General features: G+C 31.6%; 1 protein-coding gene across 1 annotated transcript; it reads right to left on the bottom strand.

The window, feature by feature from the left end:
* Window positions 1–986: 986 nt before the first annotated feature.
* Window positions 987–22,098, bottom strand: LOC141340807 (mitogen-activated protein kinase kinase kinase 13-like). The gene is made up of 13 exons (XM_073845898.1): window positions 21,456–22,098; window positions 17,347–17,533; window positions 17,075–17,266; window positions 15,094–15,252; window positions 14,027–14,185; window positions 12,572–12,680; window positions 11,047–11,156; window positions 10,844–10,960; window positions 8,810–8,953; window positions 6,087–6,813; window positions 4,301–4,371; window positions 3,869–4,160; window positions 987–1,901 (listed from the first exon to the last, which is right to left on the bottom strand). The coding sequence occupies exons 1-13, from the start codon at window positions 22,069–22,071 to the stop codon at window positions 1,800–1,802; spliced, it is 2,985 nt and encodes a 994-aa protein (XP_073701999.1). The 5' UTR covers window positions 22,072–22,098; the 3' UTR covers window positions 987–1,799.
* Between the last annotated feature and the right edge of the window lie 2,186 nt (window positions 22,099–24,284).

Here is a 24,284-nt window from a genome sequence, read left to right as displayed (position 1 = left end):
TAAATCATAAAATGATCAAACAACATCACAATGTTGTTCCAGAGGGTTTCAAGAAGAATCCTCCTGGCTCACCCAAAAACAAACTCCAGCATATTCAACTGTCAGAAATGATTGGAACTTCAAACAGGACTGGCTTCTATGGTCAGATGAAACTAAAAATTAGCTTTTTGGCAGCTAACCCTCCAGATGGTTTTGCTGCAGACAGGGATGAAAAAAAAAAAAAAAGTACCCTCATACTGCTGGGTCTTTAATATCGTGGACCTATTTTTCTGCCGGAGGTCCTGGACATCTTGTTTAGATACATGGCTTCATGGATTCTATCAAATACCAGCAGAAAAAAAATCTAAACCTTCCAGCAGGACAATGATCCAAAACTAACATCAAAAACTACATAAAAATGTGCCACTGAGCACAGAATGAAGCTTCTATCATGGCCATCCCAGTTCCCTGACCTGAACCCTGTATAGAAACTGAAGAGAAGAAGCACCAACATGAAGCTGGAAATAAAGAGATTCTGGAGAAGGAATGGACTCTGATCTCTTGTCAGGTGTTCTCCAAACTTATTAGACATTGTTGGAGAAAACACAGAACTGTTATCTTGGAAAAAGGTTGTTGCAATAATTGGGTGCCAATAATAGCGGCCAACGTGAACTAGAGAAAAACATTTATTTCATAATGAGATTTCTCCCCGAGGTTCTATTGTTTTACTTTAATGACAGGTTTGAATTTTGCAAATTTTTTGAATGAAAAATCAAAACGATAAATTATGCAGATTAATTTTTTTACATCCACCTTTGCTCATATTTACCAAGGGTGCCAATATTAGTGGAGGGCACTGTATAGTAACATAAAATGAGTTTGAAATTGCAATAGTATTTCACAATTTTACTGATTTTACTGTATTTTTAAACAAAGAAACACAGCCTTGGTAAGCAAACATTAAAAAAAAAAAAAAAATGTAATTACTCCAATCTTTTGACCAGAAGTCGCTTTTTACGTCAACAAAGATGACGGAAGAAAGCAAACTCTTTCGGGTTGATGTCGAGCATCCCGCTCTCCTCCGGCCGTCCGCAGCGTCTCTTCAAACACAGTCCTGAGATGAGAAAAAAGCTGCTCCGGGTTTCAAGTCAAACACTGATTTGATCGTTAAAGACGTTGTTTTCGCTAGAGCAGTTGTTCTTTGACTTCCTATTGGTCCGTAGAGGCGAGCAGCAGCAGCAGCAGCAGTCTGATTGGCTGATCGAATGATGACCAAGCAGGCATGCTGGGATATTTCCACACGTCTTGGAAGTCAAAAAAGGGCGAAAGAAACAAGGAAGGACATCGTTCCTGCTGGTGCTCAAACTAAAGTTACCCTGAAGGGGCGCCGTTTCTGTAAACTCAGGAAGTAGCAGGTGGCCAGAGACATGTTCATCTGTGGCGTCCCGTGGTGGAATGGCTCCTTAACACTTTCGCTCACGTACCCACGGACATATATACACACATTCTTGCAGACTTCAATCGTTTCTAACTAGCTACCCTACTGGTTTCGAGTTGCCTTGAACACTTGAGCGCTAATACTCTGAATTTATGTTGTTATTATTATTATTGGAGTTCCTGATTTTTGTTGTTTTTGGGTATCCCCCTGCTCGTAATAAAATAAATTATGCATGTTACTCTAGCTACATTATCACTTCAGAGGAATCTGCCTGAGATGCTCAGAGAGAGAGGAGGATTATGGGAAGGAGGGTTGATCAGACGGGTCATGGCTGTTTACAGCGGGCGTGGTTTATTGCCGTGTTTCCTCCGAAGGCTCGGGCTCACCAGGATGAAGGTGCGCAGGGTTGTTTGTTCCTGATGGTGGCGTCGGAACATTCCGCGTCCGACGTGTCACAGTCGGAGTCTCCGAAATGCAGCGGATTCTGAGTGAGAAATGAACAAACAGGACGCTTACCTTTCATTTAATTCAAAGACTGCAAAATTATTCACAAATAATTCCCATTAAACGCTATTAATGTCCTCTGGATGTATTATGATTCTGAGTTTTTTCATTGAATCGGTTGATTCAGTTCTGAACTGTGTTTTTTTTTTTACTGAATTTTGTTTGAAATTTGTGTTATTTTGAATTATATTTTTTAGAAATTATTTTATTTTTAATTGACCTTAATTAAATTATTATCATTCATTAATAATTTAATTATTATTTTAATTGAATAAGTGTGTTGTTTTTATTTTAAAATAATTGATTTTATTTTAATTAAATCTGAAATATTAGTGTTTTTGTAAGTGTATTGATTAGTTTTTATTTCTGTGTTACTTTTAAATTACGTGTTTATTTCAATTTTATTACATTTATATTATTTTTAAATGTTATTTTATTTATTTCTAATATATCATGTTTAATAAGTTTTATTTTGTTAATTTAAAAAAATTTTTCACAATTTTTACATTGTTTCATTTTGATCGTTTTCATTTCTAAATTGATTTATTTAATTTTTTATTTAATTAAAATACAATATATAGTCTTTTTAGTGTTTCATTTTGATTGTTTTATTTTAGAATTAAGTGTTTTTTTATTTTTGATTAATCTTATTATTATTATTATCATCTTATATATTGTTTTGTAAGTGTTTTATTTTGTTTTTATTTTTGTAATATTTATTTTGTTAAATATATTTTTAGCAGTTGTTTTATTTGGATTATATTTTTTAGAAATTATTTTATTTTTAATTGACCTTAATTAAATTATTATCATTCATTAATAATTTAATTATTATTTTAATTGAATAAGTGTGTTGTTTTTATTTTAAAATAATTGATTTTATTTTAATTAAATCTGAAATATTAGTGTTTTTGTAAGTGTATTGATTAGTTTTTATTTCTGTGTTACTTTTAAATTACGTGTTTATTTCAATTTTATTACATTTATATTATTTTTAAATGTTGTTTTATTTCTAATAAATCATGTTTAATAAGTTTTATTTTGTTAATTTAATTTTTTTTCACAATTTTTACATTGTTTCATTTTGATCGTTTTTATTTCTAAATTGATTTATTTAATTTTTTATTTAATTAAAATACAATATATTAGTCTTTTTAGTGTTTCATTTTGATTGTTTTATTTTAGAATTAAGTGTTTTTTTATTTTTAATTAATCTTATTATTATTATCATCATGTTATATATTGTTTTGTAAGTGTTTTATTTTGTTTTTATTTTTGTAATATTTATTTTGTTAAATATATTTTTAGCAGTTGTTTTATTTTGATTATTTTTTATTTAGAAATACTTTTATTTTTAATTAATGTCAAATATTATATTTATTTTTAAATGTTTTTTTTTAATATATAAAGTTTAGGTGTTTTGTTCTGTTTATTCAATAACAAAAATTCACACTGTTTTATTTTGGCTTTTTATTTTAATTTTAATTTAATTCAAATACAATATATTGTCTTTTAAGTGTTTCATTTTGATTGTTTTATTTTAAAATCATGTATTTATTTGACTTTATTTAAAATAAAATACATAATCATTTTATTAAGTGTTCCGATTGATTTCTTTTAAATTACTTAAAATCATTTCAGTTTTGTTATTTATTTATTTTTAGCAATCACCTGGTTGCTTTTATTTTTAAATTATCTATTTATTTTAATTTGAATTTATTTAAAATAAACTCTTTTAAGTATTTTATTTTTAAGATTTTAAAATGATGTACTACATTTATTAAAAAAATAGAATATTTTTATTTAATCGTTTTTTACTTGTAAAATTATGTATTTATTTAAAAGTTTCTGAATTAATTATTAGCCTTCTCATGGATGCTCTGCAGTTCCTTGGATCATGTTAATGAGTTTGGACGAAACAGAAGAGAGAAAGCCTGTAGTGTTCACCTCATAGCTGTGCTCATCAGCACACAGTTTGCCCAGAGAGATCTGGGTCTTGACCCGGCGGACGGCGCACTCTTTATCGGACAAGCCGTCGGACTGCGTGGAGATGTCGATGGGGATCTCAGGCGTGTGGGACAGCAGCTCGTCCAGATGCTCCTCCTGACTGGCGCTGAGCTGCTCCAGCGGGCCGCTGTGAGAGTGATCGCTGGTGTTTCCCTCCTCGCCGTCAGACACAGACAGGTTCTCCGAGCTGAAGGTGGAGTACGACTGGAAGCTGCTCATACAGCGATGAGGCCTGGAAACAGACATTTAAAAACGACTTATTCTGTGGCTAATGTCTACAGAAACACAGGTTTAGAAATCATTTGATTAAGTTGAGGGTTTTGGGGAATCATGAGAGATATTCACAATTCTTAATCATTATAACAGACTCACCGCTGTCTGCGTGGAAACTCCACCTCACTGTCAACCTCTCCTTCCTCTTCCTCAGACGACTCGTCTCCCGCCTGATGGACACATACATGTTTATGTTAACATCACACACACGGATAAAACACCTGGATCATATGCAGATAGTTTCATATCCCCTTCATATTTGTCTGATTCCACTGGATAAATACTAAAACTACTGCTTTAAAAAAAAAAAATTATTACTTTTATTCAGCAAGGATGCATTATTTTGATAAAAAAAAATGACAGTAAAGACTTACAAAATGCTTTCCGTTTCAAACAAATGCTGTTTAGAACACATCATTATTTTTATTTTTATTACGAGTTATTTATTTGAATTAATTACTTTTGATTTAATTCATTTAATTTTAATTGTTTGCTTTTCATTTTAAAAATGATTATTTTTTAAATAGTTTATTACTGATATTTATTATTTTGAATAAATTAATAATAAATAGGTATTTGTGTTATTGATATTTATTACAACTTTATTTTAATTTTAAAATTATTGTATTTTATCTAAATAATTTTTAATTAATTATTAATTTATTTAACACTTTAATTCATTTTATACATTTTTAATAAGAAAATTGTTTATTATTTATTTTCTCAGTAATTTTTTTATTTATATTGTTTTTTATTATCTACTTACTGAATTTTATAATAATTATTAGTATTATTGATATTACAACTTTATTATTTATTTTATTACAACTGTATTTGTATTTTTAAATGATTGTATTTATCAATAATTATTAATATAAAAAAAAATTCTCTACACTTTTTGTTTTAATTACATTTATTTTTTACACGTTTATTACTGATATTATTTATAATTAACAATAAATAAATTATTAGTATTATTTATATTTTTCTTACAACTTTATTATTACTTTATTTGTATTTTTATTTTTAAATTATTGTATTTTCCAATAATTATGAATATTATTAATATTATTTTTCTATTATTTTTGTTTAATTGCATATATTTTTTTCAATTATATTTTTCAAATAATTGTCTATTTTTAATATTTGTTATTTTAAATGAATAAATTATTAATTAATTTAACTAATACTTAGTTTTTTGGCTCACCAAGTTTGCACAATGTTTAAAAGTAAAAATTAATTTTTATTTTTAATTAATCTTATTATTATTATTATTATTATTATTATTATTATTATTATCATCATCTTATATATTGGTTTGTAAGTGTATTATTTTGTTTTTATTTTTGTAATATTTACTTTGTTAAATATATTTTTAGCAGTTGTTTTATTTTGATTATTTTTTATTTAGAAATTATTTTATTTTTAATTAATGTCAAATATTATATATATTTTTAAATGTTATTATTTTTTTTTTATATATATATATAAAGTTTAGGTGTTTTGTTCTGTTTATTCAATAACAAAAATTCACACTGTTTTATTTTGGCTTTTTATTTTAATATTATTACAAAAAAAAACTCTATTCTGTATTACTTTATTTTAAAATATAATTTATTCCTGCGATGCAAATCTGAATTTTCAGCATCGTTACGTCTTCAGTGTCACATGATCCTTCAGAAATCATTCTAATATGCTGATTTGCACCTCAGGAAACATTTCTGATTATTATCAATGTTAAAAAAACAGTTGTGCTGCTAAATATTTATGATACATTTTATTTCTCAGAAATCTTAGAATGTTCAAAAGATGTTACTCTTTTGTAACATTCTAAATGTCTCTACTGTCACTTTTAATGAATGTAACAAGTGTCATTCAGACTCACGGTTCTCAGGGGTCTGAGTGAATGCAGCAGCCCACTGGAAGAGCTTCCTCTCTGGGATCGCTGCTCCGGCTTCTCTCCCGTTCCTTCGCCCTCAACCGTGGGCTCCATTGCCCTCTTAACGGCTGGTGGTGTCCCTTCACATGTGCTCAGCAGTGAATAATGCGGGAGTTCGGGGTGACTGGGAGCGGCTGGCGTCTCCTGGCAGTGCATGCAGCCGGGGAACGGATGCGCCTGGCAGCAGGGACACAGCGGCCCCGGACCGGAGCCCGCGGACGGAGGTATAGAGGACCTGCGGTGGCGCGAATCTGCGTCCACGGCAGTGGAAATGAGATCGGGACTGGAGCCAGACAGCCTCCGTTGAAGATGGTCGGTTTGTGGGCTGCGGAGGGCGGCGGCCGGACCGAAGTATCGCAGGTTGTTGGCGCAGGTGGCTACAGCGCTTACGCGATTCTGCACTGGTAACAGCGGCCCCTCGGGCGGAGGGTGATGATGGTGAAGGTAGCTTTGCTCCTGTAGGGGCTGCTGCTCCTCAGATGGGGCTGAATTGGTTTTAAGGGCTCCTGGGAAGTCATTGTGACTCCCTTTGCTGTTGGCCCTCCGGTGGCGGGGTTTACTGCGGTAGCGAGTTTTCCCAGGCGGGGTGGATACTTTTGGGCTTCCCGACAGCGGGGACGGAGCCGGAAGAGGCTCGACGCTGGGAATGCCATCGGAGCGCAGCAGATCCGGTCTGCAGGAGATCACATGCACTGCGTTAATGACCTCATGAACAATTCATCACGGATTATGTTTCTTTCAGTACAGTATCACTGACTTTAATTACAAATGATCCATCCGTGCTTACATATTAATGGGAAATAATCACATGTTGACACACAAATGTCATGTCAAGGGACTGTGTACTTGTTGAAAGAAAATAAAAATACTAAAATAAAAGGTAAACTGCATTTGTAGAACATTACGCTCTTAATGATGTTCAGTAAAACCTCTTTCAGACTCATATCGCTTAAACCAAGGCTTCACAAATTTATTGGACAGAAGCCCTCAGGTTCAAAACCTAAAGTTCTAAGCTAATAATTCAATAATTTAAAAATGCATTTGCATGTTCATGGTTCACATGGAATGCAGGCAAATTAATTGTGCGTGTTTTAGTGATTGTTTTTATTTTAAAAGTATTTTTTCAGAAATAATAATTTTAATAATTTGTATTTATTATTTTTCAATAATTGTTAATTTAACACTTTAGACTTTTTTTTTTTAAATTTTAAGGCTTTATTTTCTCAGTAATATTTTTTATTGTTCATGTATTTTTAATTCATTATTTGCTTTTTATTTTAAAATTGTTATTAATAATTTGTTTATTATTCATATTTGCTATTTTTAATAAATTATTATTTTTTTAAACTTTAATACAAGTTTAGTTATTATTAATTATTTTTTTATGTTATAGTCATAATAATGCATTATTTAATTAATTTAATTATATTTTTAATAATGATGTATTACTGATATTTATTATTTTTAGTAAATGATTAATGTATTTATTTTGATAACTAACTTTATTTTAGTTCATTATTAACTGTTTTTTCAGTAATATAGTTAATTGTTCATATTGATTTAAAATTATTTTTTAATTATTTACATTTTAAATTTCATCTTTTGCTTTTTATTTTAAAAATGATTTTTATTATTGTTTAATTTGTTTATTATTCATATTTGTTATTTTAAAATACATTTTTAAACTTTAGTACAAGTTTAATTATTACTATTTAATTATTATTTTTTTTGTGTGATATTTATAATAATCCATTATTTTTAATTAATTAATTTAATTTATAATGAATTATAGATTTTTATTTTTTTTAATTATTTTATTAAAAAAAATTGTGTATTACAGATATTTATTATTTTCAATAAATTATTAATGTATTTTGATAATTTTTTCATTCATTATTGCTGTTTATTTTCAGTAATATTTTTATTGCTCACATCGTTTTAAAATTATTTTCTAATTATTTACTTTTTTTATTCACAGTGTGCTTTTCATTTTAAAATTATTTTTTATTATTGTTTAATCTGTTTATTATTCATATTTGTTACTTTAAATAAATTATTTTTTAAAACGTTAGTACAAGTTTAATTGCTATTTAATTATTTTATAATGTATTATTTAAATTAATCCATTATTTTTAAATTTCATTTGTAATTATTTATTTAAAAAAATAATTATTTGATTTTGTTTAAAATAATGGTGTATTGCTGATATTTACTATTTAAATAAATTAATTAATGCATTTATTTTAATAACTCATTTTTAAAATCATTATTAGCTTTTTATTTTAAAAATATCATTGTATTATTTCTCTTTTTAATAATTATTGTAATATGTAAATATTTTGATAAATTATTTGCTTTATTTTTTTATTAGATTTTTTAGTAATAGTTTAGTACTACCTTTTTCTTTTAAAATTGTAATTGTATTATTATTTATTTTTGTAAATACTTATATTGATTATTTATATATATGATTTATTATTTAAATGAATTTTAATTTGCTAATTTTATTTAATACATTTTTTGCTTTTTCATTAACTCACAAACCCTTGCAGTTCCCTCATGAACCCCTGGGGGTCGTAAAAAATCAATTTGAGAATCCCTGGCTTAAACTATTAAATATATTATGATAAAAACACCCAAAACAGCCTGTGCCTTCACAGATCGCTCACCTCTTTGGCTGTTGTGTTCCAGGCTTATGATTCATGCTGCTCTTTTTCTTAATGAGCTTCTCAACAGCGTTGGGCCGCACAATGGGCCGAACCAGGTGGCGTTTGTACGTGCCAGGATACTTCTTCTCCACGGCCTGCTCCCTCCTGCAATAAAACACGGGAAACGCTCAGTTTCAGGTTTGTGGTAGTAAAAGCAGAAGCGAGATTTGACTGAATGATCATTGTGATCTCATCGAGTGAGAATGTGGGTCAGGGAAACGGCACGAGCCGAGTCCAGCTTTAAGCAGATTACATTTAATTAAGAGTTTGAGCGAGATGTCTGCGTTCAGGCACAGACGAGGTCAGAGTTCAGACTCATTACAGCCTTTCATGAGTAATTTCATGCCAATGAAAGAACAAACTCAAGAAAGAGAGACGCACACAGCATAATCGGCATCAGAAAAGCAAATTCTGCAGTATAAAGTATGAACTAAAAGTACTTTACGTGATTTTAAAATCTCATTATATGATTAGATTACCAGAAGAAACTCACGCAAAATTAGATGTAATGCAAAATGAATAACCATACTTATGAGATTTTAGTGACTAGTTTTTTATTTCATGACTTGTATGAATGTGAGTAGATGTTTAAACTGTAAAAATAATTCAAAATGCATTCAAATGCAATCAAATCTAAATTATTTAATTTAAATCATCACTCAAATATAGCACTTTTTATACATTGGCATGTGTGTGTGTGTATATATATATTGCACTAATATTGTCATATTAGTGCATATAATTGAAAATGATTAAATATGATTGTTTTTTGTTTCTTGTATTAATCGTTTTGAAGAGACTTGACTACAATGATTGGGTTAATATGGAAACTTTATTATTAAAATTAAAAAGTAATCATGACATTTTATCTAACAATTAATTTTTTTTTTTTTTTCAAAATTCCAAGTTTACATTTTTTAAATGAGATTAAGTAAATATTTTAATAATTTAACACACTTGCATGTTCACGGTTCTCATAATATTTACTTTTTGTGTTTAATTTTAAATGTTTTATTTTAAATTTAGTTTCATTATTATTATTATTATCATTATTACTATCATCATCTTTATATTTATTTTTATTATTGATTTTTATTTTTAATTACGTAATTTATTAACTTAATGAAATGTCAATTATCTGATTTTGATATCATTGCTTTATTATTATTTACTTTTTAATAACTATTTACTTTTATTCTAATTAATTAGTTTTGTTTTTAATCAATTAAAATAAAATGTATTAAAATAATTTAATTTTTATAAATTATATTTTTACATTTTAAAATATAATTTTATTATTTCATTTTTTATAATTATTGTAATATGTATTATTTATTTGATTATTTTTTTATTTAATTTAATTTAATTAACATTTAATAAATATTTGCTTTTCTTTTTAAAATCTACTTTTAAATAATTGTTTATTACAGATATTATTTTTTTAAATACTGTATTTATTTTGATAACTAATTAATTACTACCATTTATTTTAAAATTATAAATGCATTATTCCTTTTAAATACTTATATTTATTATTTAAATGATTTATTATTTAAATTAATTTTAATTTGCTAATTTTATTTAATGCATTTTTAGCTTTTTCATTAACTCATTTCCCTCATGAACCTCTGAGAGTGCAAAAAAATCTAAATATTAAGAAAATGCCTTGAAAGTTGTCCAAATGAAGTTCTTAGCAATCCATATTACTAATCAAAATTTAGGTTTTGATATATTTATGGTAGGAAATTTACAAAATATCTTCATGGAACATGATCTTTACTTAATATCCTAATGATTTTTGGCATAAAAGAAAAATTGATAATTTTGACCCAGACAATGTATTTTTGGCTATTGCTACAAATATGGCTGTGGTTTTGTGGTCCAGGGTCACAATTCCCTTGATTATTTCTATTCTGTTGCGTAAAGAAGCTTCAGTAGTTCAAATTAAAGTTGAAAAAAATTTTTAATCAAGAAAGCAAAGCATGGCAGACTTACTTGAGCAGCTCTTTCTCTCGCACCTCCAGCTGCAGCATGATAGCGCTGAGCTCCATGTACAGGTTATTGGCTCGCTCCAGTTTCCTCTCGTAATGCTCTCGGATATCCAGAGCGTGTCTGAAACACACAGCACATAACACACTGTCACCTCCAGCTAAAGCTCTCTTCATCCTGTTGTCTGTATTTGATTCGTCTGGTCTCACCTGAGCTCGTCTCTTCTGCGTCGAATCAGCTCCTCGTCCAGTCGATGGATGCAGGTGCCTTCACTCTTGATCTTCTCAAAATGTTTCTTTACTTCCTCTCTCCACTCCGACTGCCACAGACAATATGGTTATTGTTAATTAAAATGGTAAAGCTTTAGTTTAGAGACCAATTCTTACTATTAGCTAGTTGCTCTTTACCATGCATATATTTTAGATCCCTCAGACACATCAGACACATCCTTTAACATTCTTAAACTTAAACTACTTACTAACTATTAATAAGCAGCAAATTAGGAGTTTGAGGCAAAAGTTGTACTTGATAGTTAGTTATTAGCGAGAATTTTTCCCAAAACTGAAGTGTGACCACTGAAACTATTAAAAATGTTTAAGGGAATTGAAAAATAGATTTTAAAAAAGTAATGTTGACTTAAAAACTTGCTAAAAGAAAATTGTAACTAAAACTGAAATAAAAATAAATCTAAGCGAAACAGAACATATACAAATGGAAAAACTAATAAAGATGGTTTAAAACAAACAAATAAAAATGTAAAAAAAAATATATATATAGGGATCTAAGCTAATTGCCACAGACAATATTATTGAAAAAGTGTTTTAAAAATTATTTTTGTAAAGCTGAAACTAAATGAAATATAAATATAAGATGAAAAACTTAAACTTAAGAAAACTTAAAAATGACAAACTAATTAGAAATTAGGGGAAAAGTAGAAATAAGATTTTAGAAATTAGAAATGTTGATTTAGCTAAAACAGAACAAAAATAATTCAAGCTAAATACAATATTAAAAAAATAAATTTTTTATATATATATATATATATATCACCTTTAAAGTTGTCCAAATTAAGTTCTTAACGATGTATATTACTAATCAAAAATTACATTTGGATAGGTTTACAGTAGGAATTTTACAAAAAATCTTCATGGAACATGATCTTTACTGAATTTCCAAATGATTTTTGACATAAAAGAAAAAACAATAATTTTAACCCATAAAATGTATTTTTGGCTATTGCTACAAATATACCCCAGCGACTTAAGACTGGTTTTGGGTCCAGGGTCACATATGACAAAGAACAATTTTTTTAAAGAATAATTAAAATATGCATGAATAAACAGCATTTAAAATGGAACAATTCTTTTTCAATAATGGTTTTATTAACAGCTCTTAATATTTAAAACCAGTAACTCAGTTACTAAGGCTGATTTGTGATTCATTTTGATAGATTCTTAAAGAACTGACTCAAAAGAGTCATTTGTTCATGAGTCACACTTGCACATATAGTTTTCAGACTGCATGTTTGTTGAATGCAATTTGCAATTTTATTTGAGTGATTTAGTTCTTATTTACAGAACTATTAGAGAACTAAGAGACAATTGGTTCGTGATACTTTTGCATTTTATTATACTGGAGGCTGTATGGATGCCGTTGGACAACACAATGACTCTTTCTGAATGAACTCAATCTAAACAGCAGCTCAGTACTATTTAAACATCAACATTTGCTCACTTGAGATTTGAAGTAGGTTTCCTGTGGCGTCCCGAGAATATCAGCCGAGGCGATATCCAGGTGGAGAAGGATCTGCCTGAAGGAAGGCCGGTTTCTGGGTTTACCTTGCCTGCAGGTACAAAAGCAACCAAATAAATCCTTGTTTTAGATAACTCTCAGAAATACTGAATTCGGACTGGCCAATCATTGCATTCTGTGGTCAAAACAGCGCCGTTTCCAGCACGGGTTGGGGTCAATTCAGGAATGAACTCAACAATTCCAATTTAAAGAAGGAAATGGAATTGGAATTGGAATTCAACAAAAATTACAGGAAACAGAGTTGGAATTGAATTGGAATTACAGGAAGTGGAATTCAATTCAGGGAAATTCCACTGAATTCCGTTTATTGCCGTTTCTGAGCATTTATTTGTGATTGCATTTAGAGACATACATTTGAACTTTATTTATGATGCTTTACAAATACCATGTATTAAATAGAGTTGATCAAATGCAAGTAAATAAAAATAATTGAATGACAGTGGTGATAAATTTCTGGATGTACTATACATTCAATATATGATTACCACATAATATATGTGACCCTGGACCACAAAACCAGTCTTAGGTCGCTGGGGTATATTTGTAGCAATAGCCAAAAATACATTGTATGGGTCAAAATTATAGATTTTTCTTTTAGGCCAAAAATCATTAGGAAATTAAGTAAAGATCATGTTCCATGAAGATTTTTGGTAAAATTCCTACTGCAAACATTTCAAAATGTAATTTTTGATTAGTAATATGCATTGTTAAGAACTTAATTTGGACAACTTTAAAGGTGATTTTCTCAGTATTTTGATTTTTTTGCACCCTCAGATTCCAGATTTTCAAATAGATGTATCTCGGCCAAATATTGTCCTATCCTAACAAACCATACATCAATAGAAAGCTTATTTATTGAGCTTTTATATGGTGTATACATCTCAGTTTTGTAAAATTTAACCTTATGACTGGTTTTGTGGTCCAGGGTCACATATGTCTCAACTCACAAAAAATGAGTCATGTTCATTAATGTATTTCATTCACTTTTTATTGCATCGAATTATCATCATTTCCTGAATTTTGGCATGTGAAATGATCACGCTTAACATACCAAACATACAGTACTTTGTATTTCTTTTATATGTTTGTTGTTTATGTGATTTACAATATTTAATGCACTATTAAAATATTAAGCAAATCAAGTCAAATTATTTTATTTAGCAATTTAAGTGGAATTTAGTGGAATTTATTTGATTTCAATTCTGTTTCCTGACATTCCAATTGAATTCCAATTCCATTTCCTGTCAGCTGCATGCAATTGCAATTCCAATTCCATTCCAGGAAGTGAATTGGAATTTACCATTCATTCTCAATTCAGTTCATGAATGGCCCCAACCCTGGTTTCCAGCACGGGTTGTAGATGACTTTAAGTCTCACCAGGTTTGTTTCATGAGGATTTTGAAGCCGTCGGGACAGGTGGATGGCACAGGCAGATGGAGGCTGTTACTCCCCACACCCCAGATGATGGCTGATGAATCCACATCTTTATAGGGGATCTCGCCAGTCAGCAGCTCCCATAACACCACCCCGAATGACCTAAAAACACAAGACAACTATCGGTTAACAGCTTGCAGCACATGCACTCAGGGCTTTTCTTGTTACTTTTCTTGCACTTGTGCTCCTAACTTAGCACAGTCAAAATTTTAGGAGCACATTCTAAACAATAATCAAAAAAATTTGATGAAAAATATTACAATTACAAGGTGATATTTGACTCCTTGGAGTGATTTACAGAGGAATTTAGTTTTTACCTTTTGATATGTTTACTGAGGTTCAGAGGTGGCATGAGTGCAATCACATTCATAAATTCATGTCGAGATTAATGTTTTGAATATCAAATTTTGAATACAGAAATATTAAATGATTTAAACAACTGAAAAGATCTGCCAACAGGTGGCGGCAAGACATTGATTTAATTACTGAATTATATCATTCATTTGATTTGTTCGAATGGATGGTTCATTCAGAATAACGTTTAAAAACGTGCGTTCATTCATAAACGTAACACCGCTATGTTTGAATGGAGATGCGCAGCGGCTCAGTTGTGACTTGTTTCAGACTACTTTTGACGACGAAATAGAGCAAAATCAGACAATAGTGTTATAGTCAGACAATACATTACTTAACACACTGTAGAGCCCTGACACTACTGATCAGAAGCATGGAGTTGGTGACAGTTTTTAACTTTTTCGAAAAAAGGTCTGCTTTTATTTGATCAAAAATATTGTACAAATTTTGATATATTATTAGAATTTAAAATATCTGTTTTCTATGTGAATATATATTGTGAAATAATTTATTCCTGTGATCAAAGCTGACTTTTCATCATTACTCCAGTCTTCAGTGTCACATGATCCTTCAGAAGTCATTCTAATATGCAGATTAGCTGTTCAAGAAACATGCATATTATTATCATCAATGTCACTGCATTAGTTCACACTCACCAGATGTCTACTTTCTCTGACACCGGCTCATTTCGGATCACTTCGGGAGCCATCCAGGCCACCGTACCCGCAAATGACATTTTCGTACTCTTGTCACTGAGCTCCTTAGATGTCCCAAAGTCTGAGATCTTCACGTTGTCGCTTTGAGTGACTAGCACACTGCAAAAGAAAACACACATTCAGAAATGCCAAACACTTCAGTATTGCCCATTTACAGTATTTCCATATGTACTGTAAGTGATTTGAGTGTTTTTAAGTAATTTTGAGCACCTGATAAAGTATGCATTTTTGTTATAATAAAGTTACAGAATACAAAAAAAAAAAAAAAAAAAAAAAAAAATTATATATATATATATGGTGAAAAATCTGGGTACAATCGTTGTATTTTGTAAGACAAATTGACCCTATTAGATTCAATGTAATTCTCTGAAAATCACATTATATTAAAAAAACAAACCTGGTAAAAACAGTAAACCATTACAAAAACTAATGCTGAAAAAAAAAAAGTAAAGCTAAATATAAATAAACAAATAAAAATTACAAAAGGACATGACAAAATTGCTAAAAAAAAAAAAAAAATACACTACCAGCCAAAAGTTTTTGGACAGTAAGATTTATGTTTTTTTTTAACGAGGACTCTTCTGCTCACCAAGCCTGCATTTATTTGATCTAAAGTGCAGCAAAAAGAGTAAAATGTTGAAATATTTAAAATAAAAATATTACACAATATTACTGTATTATGGATTTTTTGTGCTGCATTTTGGATCAAAGCAGAAGAGACTTCTTTAAAAAAAACATTAAAAATCATACTATTTAACATTCTTCTTCTTCTTTGATTTATTTATATAGCACAATAAAACAACGGTCGTTGATCATTGTGCTTTACAACAGCAATAAAAAAGAATGGCATAAAAAAATCAAAAAACATAAAACAAAAAAAAAACAGATAAATAAAACAAAAAAACAGATAACAGATAAAAAGATTGAGATAGCACAGGAAATAGTATATACAGAGGAAAGAAGTGCAACAAAGACGAGCTCAAGACGACTCATATATGTGACCCTGGACCACAAAACCAGTCATAAGGTTAAATTTTACAAAAATGAGATTTATACATCAAATGAAAGCTCAATAAATAAGCTTTCTATTGATGTATGGTTTGTTAGGATAGGACAATATTTGGCCGAGATACATCTATTTGAAAATCTGGAATCTGAGGGTGCAAAAAAATCAAAAAGACTGAGAAAATCACCTTTAAAGTTGTCCAAATTAAGTTCTTAACAATGCATATTACTAATCAAAAATTACATTTTGATATATTTACAGTAGGAATTTTACAAAAAAATCTTCATGGAACATGATCTTTACTTAATTTCCTAATGATTTTTGGCATAAAAGAAAAATCAATAATTTTGACCCATGCAATGTATTTTTGGCTATTGCTACAAATATACCCCAGCGACTTAAGACTGGTTTTGTGCTCCAGGGTCACATATTATAAGCTTTTTCTAAAAGGTGGGTTTTAAGTTTTGTTTTAAAATGAGATTCTGTAGTAATCATCCTGATAGAAAAGGGGAGGCTATACCAACTACGGCAAAAGCCCAGTCTCCCTTTCATTTTAGCCTAGATCTGGGAACCTTTAACAGTTTCTGATTTGATGACCTTAAACATCTTGCAGCTATGTTAACACAAGTTCAGATAAGTAAAAAGGTGCCAGACCATTTAAAGCCTTAAAAACTAAAAGTAAAATCTATTCTAAGATGAACTGGCAGCCAGTGCAGAGAGAGTAGGACGGGAGTGATGTGCTCCAATTTACGTGTGCCAGTGAGGAGTCTTGCAGCTGCATTTTGGACTACTGTAATTGTAAACGGTTCATGCCTATAAAATACATGCCTATATATAACATTTGAAAAAAAAGCCAATTCAAAATATTAATAAATACTATTACTGCAAATAATCCTGAAATCCCACAGGTCTTACTTTGGTGACTTGAGGTCTCTGTGGATGATCTTGTGGAGGTGCAGGTAGTTCATGCCGCTAGCGATCCCTGAGGCCCAGTCCACCAGCAGCCGTGGGGAGATTTTACGACCGGCCCTGAGAACCTCGTACAGCTGCCCTTGAGCACAATACTCCATGATGATGCAGTAACACGGGGCCTGCGTGCAAACACCCCTAAAACACAATAGTGTTTACACTTTAGTTGTGTTCACCGCACTCAAATACTCACTCTCTGATCATCTGTGGTGACATACTTGAAGCTGATGATGTTGGGGTGCTTCAGCTTGCGCAGGTGTTTGATATCAGTCTCCTTCTGCTCTCTGACTTTCTTGATGGCGACCTCTTCGGAGAGGAACTTTCCGAGGAACACGGCGCCCTGAGCTCCGCTGCCCAGCCATTGCAGCTCAGAGATCTCCTCAAACGGCACCTCCCACATGTCTACTGACCAATCAGAACACACCGCCAACAAAATGTGCAATCAAAATTTATTTATTTATTTTATTTCAAGTGTTTTATTTTGATTGTTTTAACTTTAAAATATTTTATTTCTTTAATTTAATTAAATAAAAAGTAAATTGATAACAAAAAATGTAATATGTTCATATTACAAAACAGATATCGGATAATGGTAAAATATTGGGAAAAACTAACATTTTTGGTAACACTTTATTTTACAGTGTCCTTGTTACATGTTTTTACTACAATAAAAAAAAAAAAACAATAAATTATATGCATTATTACTATTACTTAAACTAATTAAATTAATAAATTTCCTAATAACCGTTTTACTGTTTTACTTCTGTTTTTCGCACACTATATCGGTAGATATCCTGTCCTGTGGGTGTCGCTGTTTCGCTGTTTGCTACAGAGTGGTCTGTGATTGTAGCTCCCTGCAGCTTCGTTTTTCTGTTGGATTCTCTATCTTATTGTTAATTCTGCCATTTTTAAATTGATAGATATAGCTTAACTTTATTTCTGATCTTAATCCATCAAACTAATCTGACTATTTCTATAATCTCGCCTTATTCTATAATCACGAGTGCAGCGTGTTAGCATTCCATTAGCTGGTTAATTTGCCACTTGCACTCCATTCACGCTTTTTGTTTACTATTTTTTGCGTTAGCCGATTAGCTTGCCATCTGCGTTCCATTCATGTTTTTTTTCTCTTAGTACTCCTTTAGCCTGTTCCGTTCCGTTTTTTCTCCCCCTTATCTGTTCTTCAGGAATTCATTCAACAACAGTGGTAAGTTGGAATCATTCCACAATCACGGTGAGTAATAGCTTCTTCTCCTACAATTGTAGTCTGCACTGCTTGCCACATGTATAGCTTATCTATCTCTGTCAGCAGTGAGCCTTATACATGTGATAAATGCAGGAATATAGTCAGGCTGACAGAGAAGATTTCAGAACTAGAGTCACGCATCCAAACTTTAATGGAGGATAGTAAGAATGTGAGGGACTTAGATACGGTTTTGGATGCGACTAGCTCAGAAAGCCCTGTACATTGTTCGGTTCCGGTAACAACGCCCGTGAAGCAGGGCAACTGGGTGACTGTGAGACGGCATAGTCGCGGGTCAAAACACCGCTCTTCCGTTCCGATCAGAACATCAAACAGGTTCTCCCCACTCAGTGAAGCACCCACTGAGAAACCTGATGAAAGTGCTCTAGTAATTGGCGATTCTATTGTACGGAACGTGAAAATAGAGACTCCAGCCACCATAGTCCAGTGTTTACCGGGAGCCAGAGCACCTGACATCTTGGCCAATTTAAAAGTGCTGGCTAATGCTAAACGTAAATTCAGTAAGATTGTTATTCACGTCGGCGCTAATGATGTTCGACTTCGCCAGTCGGAGACCACTAAAAATAATGTTAAAGAGGTGTGTGAACTTGCAAGTACAAAAGTAAAAAATATATATAATACAGAGAAACAATTGATAAAACTTGGCTTATTGAATATCAGGTCCCTTTCTACGAAAGCACTTTTTGTAAATGATATGATCACTGATCATAAGCTAGATGTGCTCTGTTTGACAGAAACCTGGCTAAAACCAGACGATTACATTATTTTAAACGAGTCCACCCCCCAAGATTACTGTTACAAACATGAACCGCGTCTAAAAGGTAAATGGCGGATGGCGAATAACTTCTTACTGTTAAATTCTGAAAAAACAGAGGTGTTAATTATTGGACCTAAAACCTCCACAAGTAATAACCTAAAACACAGTCTAATACTAGATGGCTGCTCTGTAAATTCGGCGTCATCAGTTAGGAACCTAGGCGTCCTATTCGATAGCAATCTCTCCTTTGAAAGCCACATTTCTAGCATTTGCAAAACCGCATTTTTCCATCTTAAAAATATATCGAAATTACGACCTATGCTATCAATGTCAAATCGCATTATAGTCCCTCACGTCCGCTGCGTTCTCAAAATTCTGGCAATTTGATAATACCTAGAATATCAAAATCAACTGCGGGCGGCAGATCATTTTCTTATCTAGCGCCTAAACTCTGGAACAATCTACCTAACACTGTTCGGGAGGCAGACACAATCTGTCAGTTTAAATCTAGATTAAAGACACATCTCTTTAACCTGGCTTACACATAAAACATTAACACATTCCTATAACTCAAATCCGTTAAAGGACTGTTAGGCTGCATTAATTAGGTCAACCGGAACCGAAAACACCTCCCATAACATCTGATGCACTCGTTGCATCGTAAAAAGAATGGCATCTACGCTAATATTAGTCTGTTTCATTCTTATTCCGAGGTCACCGTAGCCACCAGACCCAGCCTGTATCCGGATCAGATGGTCACTCCAGTCCCCCGGATCCAGTCCGTACCCAGCTTAGATCATGGATCACCACCTGGAGATGACTTCAATAGCCGTGGATGTCAACCAGATGAGCTCCAGAGACAGATCATCAATGAAGACCTCGCCAACCTAGACGGCCGTCGGCGCTACTCCACAGGAACCTGATGAGTTCTCTACAATCAGACATTGTTACAAACTGCTGGTTTGGTCTGGCCAGAGGAGAACTGGTCCCCCGACTGAGCCTGGTTTCTCCCAAGGTTTTTTTCTCCATTTCTGTCACCTGTGGAGTTTTGGTTCCTTGCCGCTGTCGCCTCTGGCTTGCTTAGTTGGGGACACTTTCCAGCGATATCGTATACTATTTGAACTGAACTGACGATGATATCACTGAATTCATTGATGAACTGCCTTTAACTGAAAATTGATTATTTACAATAATGCGTTACTTACACACTATTGTGCTGTTTAAATACTGTGCAGTTGCTTTTGACACAATCTGTATTGTTAAAAGCGCTATATAAATAAAGGTGACTTGACTTGACTTAGATTTGATATTACAAAACCGATATCTGATTGGAATCGATATCTATGGAAAATGCTTTAAAAAAAAGAGGGAAAAAAAGAAAAAAGTAAATGTTGCATAATCACTATTAATTAAATGTTGCTATTACTTAAATTACTTAAATTGCTTAAATTGCTTACGTTAAAAAAAATATAACCGATACAGATTATTTGCATGTTTATGTCCCTGATAACTGATATGAAGTACCGATATTTATTCATTGTTTTACTTCTGTTTTTGACACAATGATAAAGATATATCAGTAGATTTGATATTTAAAAACCGATATCCAAAATGCTTAAATATCGGGAAAACTACAGTTTCCGGTAACACTTTATAATTCAAGTAAACTATACATAATTGCATGCAGAATTACTATTATTTAAATGTTACTACTACTTGAATTACTTAAATGTATATTTACTAGAGATCTTTAAAAAAAATAAAAAATTATACCAATATAGATTTGCATGATCATGTGCTGGATGACAGATAGGCAGAACCGATATTCATTTATTGTTTTACTTCTGTTTTTGCCACAATGATAATATTTGTAGATTTGATATTACAAAACTGATACTAAATTATGGTAAAATTTCCAATTATCAGGAAAAACTAAAATTTTTGGTAACACTTCATTTTACGGTGCCCTTGTCACATATATTTTAAATTGTAAATTGTGCATGATTACATAAATGATTACTTAAATTACTTAAATGTATAGGGAACTTTTTTTATATTTGATACTAATACAGATTATTTGCATGGTTTTTAATTTGTTTTTAACACAATGATAACAACATATCGGTGGATTTGATATTACAAAACCCATATCTGACGACAGAAAAATGTTTAAATATCGTGAAAATATCGGTAAAACTGAATATCTGTCGATCTCTAATAATTACACTGTAACAAAGACAACTTAAAGTAACGTGTAACCCAATTATCACACAATTTGTAAGCAGCACTTAATACTCATCACTAACCTTGCTGTTGAAGTTTATACTCAGTCGAGTATGTTTTCCCGATAATATTCCACACGGGTCTCAAACATCCGAAGAGCCCCTCCAGAAACCCACCACTGCCTGTCCCGGCTCTATGAAAGTGCAGTTTGATGTCGTCATGTGGATGGTGGTGTGTGTCATCTCCGCTGTGGTCCATTGGGCACCCGCCTTCCTCGTTTTTCTCCTCTCCACCGCTTCCGCAGCCTCCCTGACCGCAGGACCCTGGCGTCTCGACCTCTTCATGCTCCTGCAGCTGTAGCACGCTGTTTTCGAAGTGTCCCTGCTCCCGTGTCGAGTCCTCGCTAAGGGCTGTGCACGGAGGGCTAGTGCCGCCCGGCTCGTCGTCCCTGCAGGGGAGCTGAAGCTGTTGCAGCGGCATGGGAAGGGTGGTTGGCGGAGCAAGGTCTGCGATGATCTGCGGAGGAGGAGGCGCCGGCGGAAGCAGCGCTTGAGGAGAAAGGTTACTGTTGGTTTTCTTTATGGAGTCACCGACGACTGTGAGCTTCAGCTCTTCCTTCAGCTTTCCCACCAGCAGGCTGGGGCAGGACGTCCAAGACAGCACCTCTGGGGAGCTTCCCATGGTGCCGTGCGTGTGCATGGGCAGACGCCCTCCTCACCCGATGGGAAACAGACGGCTATACAGATGAATTCTGCTGGGGTTTATGACACACCTAAAGGAAAAAGACAGATATGCATTTAAAAACAGTGTTTTTCAATATGATTTTTTTTTGTATATGAAGAGTTTCAACTCAAACATGGAGTAAGACGGTGAAAAAAAAAAAAAAAACACTCTAACAAAACAATGGATGGAACATTAGTGCTGATTTCAAAAGTTTGGTACTTGCATGTTGCAAAGTTATTCTAATAAAAGTTAAATTAAATAAAATTCTATAATAAAAATTGCATTACACAAAACACACAAGGCAATTTAATGAAACTTTTTAAATTAATTATTTAATTGTTATATTTACAATAATTTATTTCCTTTTTATAATTTTATTATAAAATAAATTAAATATAATTAATGAATAAAAATAAAAGTGAATTTATTTAGATTAAACTTTTTATTTTATACGTTTTTTAGTAATGAATGATGTAATTTTATATATTTATAATTATTCATTTTCTTTATATATTTAAATAATAAAAAAGACTTAAATTTATATGAACAAATATAAAAGAGGCAATCTATTTAGATTGAATGTTTTAATATAAATCTTGTAGTAATTGATGAATTATGTATTTTTATATTTATAATTTAAAAAAATCTGTTTAATTTTATTACAAAAATAAATCTTAAATATATTTATATAAATAAATATAAAAGAGGCTATTTAATTAGATAAAACTGTTTAAGGCATTTTTTACATTATAATAATTCTATATCTCTTTATATGTTAGCGTTAATGAATAAATATAAGAGTGAATTTAATTAGATTAAACTTTATTGTATACTTTTTTAGTAATAAATGCAATTTTGTAAATTTATAATAATTTTATTTCTTTTTATATTTAAACCATTAAAAAACTGTTAAATACATTTATAAATAAATATAAGAGAGGCAATCTAATTGGATTGAATGTTTACACTTTTTAGTAATTAATGAATTATTTATTTTTATATTTCTAATTATGTTTCCATGTAATTTTATTATAAAAATACATTCTAAATACATTTATGTACAAAAAAATGCAAAAGAGAGTTGAAACTAATTTTTTTGTAATTAAATTTTTTCATTTTTAATGGATTATAATAATTCTATATTTTTTTGTATATGTAACCGTTTTATTAAAATTATATATAAAAAAGTACATTCCTACATTTAAACAGCATGTATTTGAAATCTACATTTTCTGTAAAATTATAAATGTCTTTACTGTGACTTGATAAATTTATTGTGTCCTTGCTGAATGTATTATTTTTTTAATAATAAAGAAAAAATATTAAATATTAAATATTAAATATATATATATATATATATATATATATATATATATATATATATATATAAACTAAAATGTATTTTAAAAAAGTACCTTGGCTTTGCATGATTTTTTTTTATTTTTTATTTTTTATTAAATACATCCTGAATTTTTTGAGACTGTCGCAATGCATTACAGAATTACCTGCTCCATTAAGCATACATGTAATGCTGCCTTAAAATTTTTGGAACAGGCTTTGATGTCTTAAAATGCTGCCTACATAGACAGCTCACTAGATTTCGAGCTTGTTTAAAAATATCCTTAATGAATTTAAGAAATACAAACACTTGTTTTAGACGGCAACTACAGCTCTGACTGCTAAATAAAGACTAAAACGGTTGATAATTTTAATTTCCAATCTCATTCCGCACACAGCAGGAGAGGGATTGGAGGCATTTGCATTAATGATGATTATCTCTTTAGAAAGAGAGAGACAGAGATTCCGGGAAGCCGGCGTTGTGATCCGGTCTCTGTTGATCGAATGTGTTAGTGCTGCTTTGAGATTAAAGCAGAACGAGTATTAGAAGCTCTGAGAGCCAAACATCTGGCACACATCACTCACACACACACATCACTCACTCACACTCACTCACACTCACTCACACACACACACTCACACACACTCACACACTAGAGGATGGATACCCGAGCCGAGCCCGACGGTACCCGACGGAACCCGACGGGCCGGGCCGGGTTCGGACAGATATTTAGAAAGGATGCTCGGGTTCGGGTCGGGCTCGGTTACATCAACGCGATAGTGCGCCTGTGTTATAACAGCGCTTTTTGCCCCGTGTGCACTGATGCGCTCATCTGTTGACATTTCCGAAC

Source organism: Garra rufa, chromosome 8 (assembly GCF_049309525.1).
Source record: "Garra rufa chromosome 8, GarRuf1.0, whole genome shotgun sequence".
Taxonomy (NCBI): Eukaryota; Metazoa; Chordata; class Actinopteri; order Cypriniformes; family Cyprinidae; genus Garra; species Garra rufa.
The sequence above is the reverse complement of the archived record's forward strand: the minus strand, read 5'-3'. Positions and strand labels throughout refer to the sequence as shown.

Excerpts from the sequence above, each read along its gene's own strand:
- LOC141340807 (XM_073845898.1), bottom strand. The coding sequence starts at position 22,071 with ATGCACACGCACGGCACCATGGGAAGCTCCCCAGAGGTGCTGTCTTGG. Across the intron at positions 15,253-17,074 it reads AGAGACCTCAAGTCACCAAA|TGTGCTAGTCACTCAAAGCG; the intron begins GTAAGACCTGTG and ends TTTCTTTTGCAG. Across the intron at positions 14,186-15,093 it reads TCAGAGAAAGTAGACATCTG|GTCATTCGGGGTGGTGTTAT; the intron begins GTGAGTGTGAAC and ends TTGTGTTTTTAG.